This window comes from Betta splendens, chromosome 2 (genome assembly GCF_900634795.4).
Source record: "Betta splendens chromosome 2, fBetSpl5.4, whole genome shotgun sequence".
NCBI lineage: Eukaryota > Metazoa > Chordata > Actinopteri > Anabantiformes > Osphronemidae > Betta > Betta splendens.
The window spans coordinates 1,392,665-1,403,408 of NC_040882.2; the positions used below are offsets into that span (position 1 = coordinate 1,392,665).

The following is a 10,744-nucleotide window of genomic DNA, read 5'->3' on the forward strand; positions in this document are numbered from 1 at the left end:
CGAGGAGGTTTGTCAATGACAATAGAAACTAACAATTCAATGTTGTTATTTATAAGGGTTAAATCGTTTAGAAGAATAAATTAATCTGATCACCTGTAATCAGAAACATTTGTGACCCAGGTAATCCAAATGTGTTGCTATGGCATCAGTTCCACTCCCCACCACCAGGAAGAGACGGACAGCCTCCACTTTAGCCTGGCCACCTCCATGGACACACAGAGCGAGGACTGGGACTCGCCGGTGCAGGTATCCATCAGTCGGCTGCAGGGTGTCAGGTCACTGTGGCAGTTTTTGTTTAACTGTTCTGTTTTATCTGCAGGTGGTTTATAAGGCTCCAAACTCACCGGCCAAAGCCAGTCAAACTGAAGACCTGAGCTGGCTCATGGATGTAAAGGTGCACATGGACGACCAGATCTACTCGTCCCAGCTTGACTGTGCCCTCAACAAGAAAGCAGGTGGGGGTGTCAGTCAGGACCAGGGCTTCTGGACTCTGCCTATTGAGCAGATTCTGCCAGTCCCCAAATATATTCCAGAGTACTTCAGGGGCAAGACCTGGACCCAGATTGAACAAGAGGATGAGGACAAGGTGAAGAAGCTGGTCTGTCAGTTCAGACGGGGGGCGTTCATCTGCTACTTTGACTCAGAGTCTCTGGCCAGGTAAGAAATACACCAGTATGTAAAGTTAGACCAAAAGCCTCAGTAGGATTACACAGAATCCGTCTCAACCAGAGCAATTTAAAGACACCAAGTGTTCTGCATCATGTCATTATTCACACACAAACATCTATCAGCTGCTGTGGAAAGAGAGGGAGTTCCTCCTTAGGAACCATGCTCATACATATAAAACACAATGAAATTAAATGCAAGCAGACACTGAGACCTCAATAATAAACATACTGTTTGAACTTAAAACCTTGTAGCAAAGATTTCATGTTGCATTAAATGGACTTTACATATGGACGTAATAAAGTGGCCAGTGAGTCTGTATTGTCTTATCTATGTATAATGTCTTTGTTAGGTATGGTAGGAGAAACCACACCCAGAAAGGCTGCGGCGACAGCGTCCTTCCCCTCTTAGACTGCGAGGATGGTTCAGTGTACCTGAGGAGGAGGAGGCGGGGCTTCAGGCTGGCATCTAGGTGTCAGGTGAGCGTAACGCCTTCAAGTCTCATCTTACAGTAAAGATTATCTTTCTCATGTGTTTCTGGTCCCCAGGTGGTTAAAGTCAGTCACAGCACTCAGACGGTTCAGCTGGTTCTTCCCACCGTCCATCAGCCTGCGACAGAGGCGCTGCCCCCCAGCTTCACTGCAGCAAATGAGGTCGGAGGGAGGTGGACACCTGAGACCTGGCGCTTCCTCCCTCACTCGTACTCCAGCATTGTCACGCCTGTGCAGGCCCAGACCTCCCTGGTCTATCTGCTGTGCTCCCCCCCTGGCCCAGCCACCGCATGCTCAGCTGCAGCGGGCCCGTCTCCCAGACGCTGCAGAAAGCGGCGCCGTCCGCTGGACCTACAGATGGTAAAGGTCAAATACAGGCCACTTAACATGAGGTTCTACGACCCCGGGACCAACCGCATTATTAAGACTCCCCCCAAAAGCTCCCTTCGAAACCAGGGCCCAGCCCACACAAACCCACCCCCTCCCTGCGTTCGACAGCTTTTTCGGAGTCTGAGCCCGGACCTTAATGCTGACAGACTAGTAGACGAGACGGCTGCTAGGGGCTCCAGGGTCAAAGGTCAAAGGTCGTCTGACCCCCCCTTCAGCTTCCTACTGGGTACGTTGATTTCACAAGGTGCCGACAGGAGGGGGAGCCAGACAGCAGCACCTCTGCCATCCCAGAGTAGGTCAGAACGGGGGAGAAAGAAGGAGAGGACGAACGTTGTACCCCCCCCAAAACAAACCAGGGCTCAGACAAGGAGGCAATGCAGGAGGAAGGCCACAGGCCTCTCAAGCCCCACTCCCCTGCCCTCTACCCAGCGCCAGAGGAGGAGCTGTAGGAGGAGGAAGTAGCATCTACACAGGTAGCCAGACACCAATGTAGCAGCTCATTTATGGAACCGCTAACAGGCAACTGTCATTTTTACATTTGTGGCATTGATTTTTTTTCATGTTGGAAAAAATAAATATTTTTTTGTTGTATTGTTTTTTAATTCTAACAAAACGTCAACCTCAGGCTGAACATTTTTTGAAACTTTCATATATTTATTATTGGATTTGATATTTTTACTTAAATGTTGTAAATAAAGTTATGGAAAATCAAGTATTCAAATGGATTTTAGTTGAGTTTTAAAGGAACGATTAGGACACTGGCTATTAGTAAGCTAACAATGCTTTTACTGTCTTTAGTGTATCATAGTGTAAAAAAGCCAAAATGGAGGGACGAGAAACGAGCTGCTCACCTGCTCACAGCATCCACCAGGTGGTGTATGGAGCCTCCCACCTGCTCTGCAGCCTGGAGAAGCTCAGAGCTGCTCTCACCTGGAGGTTGGACATAGAAAACAAATGAACAGGTGTATGTTCCTGAGCCAGCCATCAGATCCACCAGACTCACTTTTCTGTCTCTCTTTCCACCTGTCTGTCTCCATCCCAGCCTTCAGTCTGTCTACGGTTTCTTGCAGCAGCTTCTCCGGGCCACACATCCCAAACGCATCGTCCTCTTCAGACAGACAGGCATCGTCGTCCTGAAGCCCATCCTCTCTTCCTGCTGGAAGACAGAGACACCCTTCACCCACAGACTCCTCATAATGGAGGTCCTTGTCCCATTGGATTGTTGGGGATGGAGTTGGTTGCTGTTCTTCATCGTCCTCCTCCTGCATGTCAGACGTTGGTGTGGTGCTTCCTGTCCCAGTCCTGTGTGAGGTGTTGTCTGGCTGATGCTGAGTCTCTGCGTCTACACTGGCTTGGTCAGGGTCCTTGTTTAACGCCTAAAGGAAGATGTAAAGACACATGTAAACTAGGTGCATTTAAGCATCAGCTTCATGCTGTGGCTTTGGTAACCAGTTGTAACAGCTGTTTGGTCTTTTTAAGTGTCTACAGGGCTCCTCCATCTTGTAGCCTTTATCTCAGGGAGACTCTTAAGAGTTAGACTAGCCTAATAAACATGCAGAAGGAGCTGTAAAGTCTCCACGTTCATTTCACTTTCATGTTCTGAGCACAGGCAGCTTGTAGAGGACCTCATGAATCTGTCCTAATGCTGTCCACCTTAAGTCTAATTAGACTGAGGCATTAGATGAATAAATAAGATATAGCTTTAAAATGCTACATGCCATTTTTGTCAAATATGTTAATAAATTGTTACTTTACAGTAAAAATAAGTGAAAAAGTCTGTTTTTAGCATCTGAGATGATAAGACATCCAGTCTTTGGTGATGTTCAAACTACAGAACCAGAACCAGGTTGTCTTCTCTCCAATGGCTCCCTGCTCATTTTAGAACTAGGGCTTATTATATTATAAGCCTAACTTCCTCTATATTCAGACAGTTCCTGTTGGTTCCAGCTTCCTGATTAAAAGCTAGAGGACAGAGCTTCTACCAGAGCTGCTTGTTCTCAGTGCTTGTCACTGTGTTTGTGCTTTGTTAATAAAGATGGTTACCTGTGTGAGCAGGCCCTGCAGGCGCAGGTGGTGTTGCCTCAGAGTTTCCATGTTCACCTCCATCTCAGAGCACCTGTCCTCCAGGAGTCCCTGCTCTGATTGGACAGTGAGCTTCCACGTCTGAAGCTCCTGCTCCAACAGCCTGAAACACAAACGTGTCACAGATAACACAAATGCTACACATTCTGTTCATGTGGTTTGTCTCACCATTTGTCTCTGTGCAGGTTTCGAACTTCATCCATCAAGGCTGTCGGGTCCACCTGGTCAGAAACAACAACAACAGTAATAATAAAGGTAGGTACTGGTACTGGTACTGACGGGGTCATTGGTCACCTGCTGAATCAATATCTCCTTATCCGTCTCCAGAGTCTGAGGTGAAGATGAGCTTGAGACAGACTGTTGGGAAGCATTCCTGCTGGAGCTGGGGCTGTGATTTGCTGCTGAGTCGGCCACTTGTGTTGAGACGTCAGCGTGACTCAGGCCTCTGAAAAAAACAACTATGAACTAGAGGCAGCTCCAGCAACTGTGTAGTTTCTGACCCGACTCGGACAGAATCACTGCAAATCTGCTTCTCACAAATATCCCCAAAACACCTGGATCGACCCTTAGTCCAGTCTTCAATTATTATAGAGTGAAAGAAAGTAAGTATCAGCGCAAGATTGTTCAGGAGTTCAGAGGTTCATGCATCTTTTGATATATGAGCCCATTTGCTGGGCTGCAGATGAACCTGTGGAGAACTAGGACTGATTGTAAGAGGAAGTGAAATTGTTCAAAGTGGTTTGAATTCCAACTCTAACGTGGATTCTCACCTATTCTGAGGCTCCTCTGGATCTGACCACATCCTCCAATCAGCATTCCGTTGAGTGCGTCGTCGTGGCAACAGAGCATAACAGGCACTGTGCACTACTGAGGACAGAGACTCCCTCCAGGTGGGCTAACAGTGACACAGGAAGGGGTCCAGTGAGGTCCGTGCTGTTCACTAAGTGCAGGCTCAGAGTGAATCTCTTCATACCTGGGTACAGAACTCCAGCACTGGATGGTGGAGTTTGTGTTTCTTTGTGTGTCGACTGGTCAGGAAACAGCTCTGACACACATGTACGTTCACACACTTTACACAGCGATACCTGAAGGACCCAGGAAACAATCAGTGAGATGTGGATTGATCTGATCTCTCCTCTGATTGGCTGATATCTCACCTGAGTCCGCTGATGGGAAAGGTCTTGCAGGTGTGGCAGCGCACGTTGTGAGTGATGCTCTGAGTGATTGACAGCCGGTGCAGTGTGGGTAACCATAACAAAAGGCGCGGGTTGCTTTGCATCCATGACAGCACGTGTCCATCGCTCACCGTCGCTGTGGAAACCTGCCAGCAGACAGATTTAGTTCTTCGCCATGATGACTTACTCACCTGCAGCCACCTTTTCTTCTCACCCCGCTAAAACAGGAGCTCAGTGCCGCCTCCACGCTGCCAAAAACCCCCTCCTCCTGCACCGCTGCAGGAATCTGATGTATACACACACACACACACACACACACACACACACACACACACACACACACACACACACACACACACACACACACACACACACACAGTCAGAGAGAGAGGTGGAGCTGCCTGCTAAGGTGGAGTCTGTATGAGCATGGTTACCTGGCTGAGGTCCTGTAGTAAAGATCTGAGTTCAGACCTGCTGACCGACCCAGAGCTGCTATCTGACACACTCACCAGAGCTGAACATAACAAACAGAGCAGGTCACGGAGACATGACAAAGGTAAAAGGAAAGAGAAGCATGAGGAGCTATGAGGTCTGTAAGACAAGATGGAGCTGATTATTAGGAGTGAGGAGATGTTCCTGAGTGCAGTTAGACTGCAGCTGGACTACAGTGGTTACATTGGTCCAGCCTGGAAGGAACTAATGATGGATCATCATTAGATGGAGATGATGCAATATGCTACAACTTGGTTATACGCAGGAATTCTTGTTTTAACAGCAGGTTCTTGTCATATAAAGGTCTCCTGAATGTAGAAGTATGTACTAGTCTCATACTGCTCCACTCTCTGACCATTCTCTCTGGTTTCTACTATTACTACAATGTGGCCCAGGAGTGTGTGGGTTTCCTCCCACAGACACAATCAGGTAGACTGGGCCTTCTGTCTCACCACATCCCTGTGATGGAGCTGTTCCGTGTTTAACCAAAACCTCGTAAAAATTAAGTCAATTAAAACCGCATGGCTCTAAAATGCTGTACCAATCGTTATTATAGTGGCTCTAATTCTTAGGGCCACTTTATGTCAAATCCTTTATAATATTTGTGCTGAACTCTGAACATTCACCTTTGTACTTGTCCAGCAAACCGTCTGCCGACAGAGCGATCAGAGCAGTTTGAAAAGCAGCGGCAGGAACTTGACCGGTCTGATGCCTGAAACAGAAACACGTGAGCGTCTGAGCTGTGGACATAAAAATAAAGACGAGTCACATGAGTAAGTGCTGACCGGTCGTACAGCCTGAACAACAGGCTGCTGATCTCCTCCGGTGCCGCCACGGCAGCAGGAGCCACGCTGTCAAACATCCTGCTCAGGGTCTGGGACATGTCCTCCAGGTTTAGCTCCTGATGCTGCTTAGCTTCCGTAACCGTGGCAACTGCCTCCAGGATGTGTGTGACCGACACAGCATCCACTGGCAACAGAGACAAGCACATCTAAGACCCAGAACACAGATTACCATTGACGAGAAGACTTAATTAAACTGATAACTTATACTGACGTGATAGTAATGAGGGTCTGTCATAGTCGCAGAAGGAAACCACTTACTGTGACAGAGTTTCTGTAGAGACACAAGCTTCATGGCGGCTCGATAAACTGACAGATGTCTTCGATCGAGTCCCTCTGGAGAAGAAAAACACAGCTTCAGGATGATCTGTGTGTTAGAGCTCAAGTGTCCTCAGTGATGATCCAAGTAGAACACGGTGCTTTACCCATGCTGTCCACATCCAGGGTGGCTAATGTCGCTCTAGAAGCGCAGGACACTGGACAGTCAGGGCCCAATGAGCTTAGAAGACAGGGTTTAGCAGAAGGGAAGCTCGTTCCTCACCTGAGCCCCCTGCATCCTGATCCTGTCTTAGAAACGAGGTCTTAAATTATTAAAGAGACAGGTTTCCTGTTTCACATGGAGGCTGCACAAAGCGTACTCTGATACAAAGCATGAAACATTTTACACCAGGAAACACGCAAACCTGAATAAAGCAGACCACAGTCTGTGCATTTTTATATGAGTTTAAACCCATCAAACACAACAGCTACAGTGTCAGACATAAAACCTAGTGTCCAAAATGAGCTTATTATGGATAGTACCACAGCAAAGCACTGACATCACACAGGGCATTAATATTAACAGATCTGTAAGCTCCACAGCAGCTGTCAGACAGATGATGAGTTCGCTGCAGGTTGGTTGTGTGCTTTTAACAAACAGCCACGGTGACGGGTCAGAGTAATGTCCTTAGCATTCCTCCTGTTTTGCTTCTTCTTCCTTGATCCCAAACCCAGCAGAAACATGAATGACCTTCAATGAAAACATGGCTCATCAGAATGATGCTAATAATCATAAAGGGTTAATAGTTAAATGATGAGAATTATGAATTATTGTAGTGGCTCTGGGCTGGTCGGACCACCAGGAGGGCGCAGAGGATTCTGGGAAGATGTGTGTTAAAGTTATGTGTTAGCAGTGAGTCTGTGTCTATGTGTGTAGTGATGTTCTGCCTGGTTAATTGGAGCACAAGCTACCAGACAAGCAGCACGTCAATGATCTGATACAGACCATAATACTGTGAAGACTCATATAAAAAGTCTGGTCTGCAGGACACAACAATGAACTACTGTAAAGTAATAATGGGCAGGAAACAGGAAGTGATGTAATGGCAGAAACTAAAGCGTCTCAGTCAGAACATGAGTCTGAATAATGAAGCGTATGTTTCATGGCAGAACCAGAACCAGAAGGCGGCTCCACAGTTTCTTTCAGTTTGTTCCCCCATTCTGTGCTGGTGCAGCTGTGAAGAACACTTCTGTAAAGAGCTCTTCTCACCTGAGACGTTGGAGGTCGAGCCGAGCCGAGCCTAGACCTGCTCCAGTGGTACCACCCTCCTCTGGTCTAATAAATGTTAATGAGCCTGGGCTGAGTGGCCTGATGAGCAGACAGACCCTCTGCTGTGTAGGGCCCTGAACACACCGCTGTTCTCTGCTTTGGCAGCCGTCTCCTCTACCCTTTGTGTGACTGGAAAGAAAGCTCGTTGTTCGTCTCTGGGCGGGTCAGCACAGACACACTGCACTGTTTCTTCTGGTGTACTGAGATAAACTATGGAACACAGAGCCTCTCATCCACCATTATCACATCACCACATCAGCACCAGGCCCACAGAGACCCTCCTACCATTGTAGATTCTCTTCACTGATTAACATGTTCAGCAGGTGTCTGAGTCATAAATTATGGTTCATTATGAGACTTATTCAGAGTCTGGTCTGGAGGAAACATGGACTGAGCATCAGGTCATCAGGCAGGAGACCACTAATGGCAGTAATAAATACTAAGAATACACATCAGATGATGCTGGCACACAAAGACAAGGGGTGATCCAGGACCGGGTTCTCTGTCCACACACCCAAATACTGCTGGAAATCCAAAGCAGGGGACAAAATGACATTTGTCCAGCAAACAGACTCCTCCTCGCAGGCGTAGCCTCTGGGCTGCAGTCAGCAGATAGTCACAGTGGCTTCACTCTGGTCCTTTCATCATCATCAGCTCATTACTGCTACTGCTGCTGAGTAAGTCCTGACCCAGAACAGCTGCTGTAACTGTACTAGGTGTCAGAAGCGTCTGATGGTGTCTGTGCTGTGTGTGCTCTAGATGTGTGAAGTGTGCTGAGGTGACATGACGCACTCGCTGGGGATCTGCCTGCTCATCGGCTCTGCTCTGATCGGCCTGGGTCAGTGTTCATTATTACAAATAATGTGATCATTAATGTCTGACTTAATATGTTTTGGTGTAGGAGCTTTAATAATGTGGAAAACTACAGGAGACTTAAAGAAGTTCAACAAACAAGAGGAGGAAGGAGAACATTAATAACCAGCATTTTAGTTGGTTTGTAAAAAAAACTTAAAATCTGTTCTGATTATTTCTAGTTCATTTCTACTGAACAAATGTACTTACTGTATAAACTAATTTAGAACAAAACCCTAATAACAGAATTGGACCTGAATCTGTAGTGGCATCTTTAGGCTTCTGCTAAACTCCAGTAATGTTGTGTCTTTGAGGCTGATGATGATGATGATGATGATGATGATGATGGTGATTGTGGTGATGATGGTGATTGTGGTGCTGGTGATGACGATGATGATGGTGGTGGTGATGGTGGTGGTAATGATGATGATGATGGTGGTGGTGATGATGATGATGATAATCGTGGTAGTGGTGGTGATGATGCTTCCTAATAGTGAAGCCATTGTTTTCCCAGTTGTACAGTAAAAGCTGAACCATCATATACCACCACAGGCCCCATCTTAATATTCACCCATCTGTAAATGTGATGTAGCAGCAGATCATCCCAGTGTTGGTTGTAATGAACCAAATGATGTAAATGTATTTAAGAGCAGGCGTCGTGTAGTTGAGGTCAGTATTCAGGAGGCTGCTGTGACCAGAACCGTCTGAACAAGGACGGGCCCTGTCTATGGCCTCATGATGTGGTCATAGCTCCAGTCACCAAGAAGCCTGGCCAGGTGGGTACCGTAGAAAAGGAATCCTGATCTGAGAACAGAGACATAATGTCAGGGAAAAAGCAGCAGCATCGACTCAACAAACTCATCTCACTTAACAACTTCAGAACCAAGAGATGAATGGCAAAACCATAACAAAAAGGAGGCAACTTGTGAAAAAATAAAAAACTTATGAAAACTCATAAAATCTCAAAAACTATTAAAACATGTTCAATGAAAAATATTTATAAATAAAATTATATATATAAATATATGAAACCTCATGAAAATATTTGAACACTCATGAAAACTACTGAAAACTCAAAAACTACTGAAAACTACTAAAACAACTGAAAACTCATAAACTCATAAAAGCTCAAAAACTCATTAAAACTGTAAACCCAGTCCTGGATCACCCTGTGTCACTCAACTCACAAATTCATGAAAACTCACGAAAACTTATGAAACCTTATAAAAATTCAAAAACTAGAGAAAACTCATGACAACACATTCAGACTCACTCAGACTGCACTGAACTGTGAGGGCAGGAACAGGAAACCAGGAACAGACCTTTCAGAATAAAAGGTGTGGAAGTGAAGCTACAGGCACTTCTGGTGTCTGTCCAGCGCATCCCAAAGGTGATGAAGATCTGACCAGTCTGAAAGCATTCCTAAGCCTTAGCTCTGCGGCAGGAAGCGTCATCCAGCCGAGGCCTCATCCACATCCTCATCCTCATCCTCATCCAGGGGTCAGGTCATCAAGCTGCTGAGTTAGTGTGTGAGTGTTGAGAGCGATGAGGCTGGCTGGCAGGCAGCCTCGTCATCATGTTAGGGTCCGAGGTCCCTTCAAGCATCTCTTCATTCATATTATTCATATACTTTATCCCAGATAAAACCTGTGTGTGTGGATTTGCTGTGTTTCAGGATCAGCCATTCGATGTTACAACTGCAGGGATTATACGTCCAGCTGCTCCAAACAGCGGGAATGTAGCTACGATGACGCCTGCCTGACGCTCTATGAGAGAGGTACCGGTACGTCTGTACCAGCAGACCGGCTGCAGCCTGGCCCGCTGCTCACTCATGACCTTTACTGTGACCTGCAGGGGGAATGACCTACCGCCAGTGTCTCAAGTATTCTGACTGCGAGCGCAACCGACTGGCCCAGATGTTCCCCCAGGTAACAAACATCTGCCTCATTCACACTCATTCTACAGGTCAATGTGATGGAGCAGGTCCTGAAATCAGTTCCTCAGAAAATCAAGTCATACTATGCAACGCTGCAGGACTTTAAACAGCCCATGTGGGTCATGGGGGGTCCTGTCCATCATCACCTCTACGGATGTAAACACACTGCGTTGATGGCGACCAGCTGCATTCTAAACTCACACCTCCTCCTTGCTCCGTCTTCAGGTGTC

General features: G+C 46.7%; 2 protein-coding genes across 3 annotated transcripts in view; one reads left to right on the plus strand and one right to left on the minus strand.

Annotated features, from left to right (window-relative positions):
- Positions 1-880: 880 nt before the first annotated feature.
- Positions 881-6,876, minus strand: dytn (dystrotelin). Its single transcript, XM_029174453.2, has 15 exons — positions 6,564-6,876; positions 6,400-6,474; positions 6,082-6,265; positions 5,923-6,008; positions 5,239-5,318; positions 5,019-5,090; positions 4,787-4,950; positions 4,603-4,714; positions 4,400-4,524; positions 3,924-4,074; positions 3,798-3,850; positions 3,591-3,732; positions 2,551-2,923; positions 2,399-2,477; positions 881-1,508 (listed from the first exon to the last, which is right to left on the minus strand). The coding sequence occupies exons 1-15, from the start codon at positions 6,565-6,567 to the stop codon at positions 1,412-1,414; spliced, it is 1,797 nt and encodes a 598-aa protein (XP_029030286.1). The 5' UTR covers positions 6,568-6,876; the 3' UTR covers positions 881-1,411.
- Positions 6,877-8,254: 1,378 nt separating this feature from the next.
- LOC114869886 (CD59 glycoprotein-like) overlaps positions 8,255-10,744 on the plus strand; it is a 2,952-nt gene continuing 462 nt past the window's right edge. The window contains exons 1-5 of one of the 2 annotated variants that reach the window (XM_029174437.3): positions 8,255-8,403; positions 8,486-8,564; positions 10,254-10,361; positions 10,433-10,506; positions 10,740-10,744. The exon at positions 10,740-10,744 is cut by the window's right edge and continues 462 nt beyond it. In XM_029174437.3, the coding sequence (XP_029030270.1) occupies positions 8,510-8,564; positions 10,254-10,361; positions 10,433-10,506; positions 10,740-10,744 (242 nt within the window). In that variant the 5' untranslated portion in view covers positions 8,255-8,403; positions 8,486-8,509. The remainder of the gene's footprint in view (positions 8,404-8,485; positions 8,565-10,253; positions 10,362-10,432; positions 10,507-10,739) is intronic. The other variant, XM_029174446.3, reaches the window with a different exon arrangement.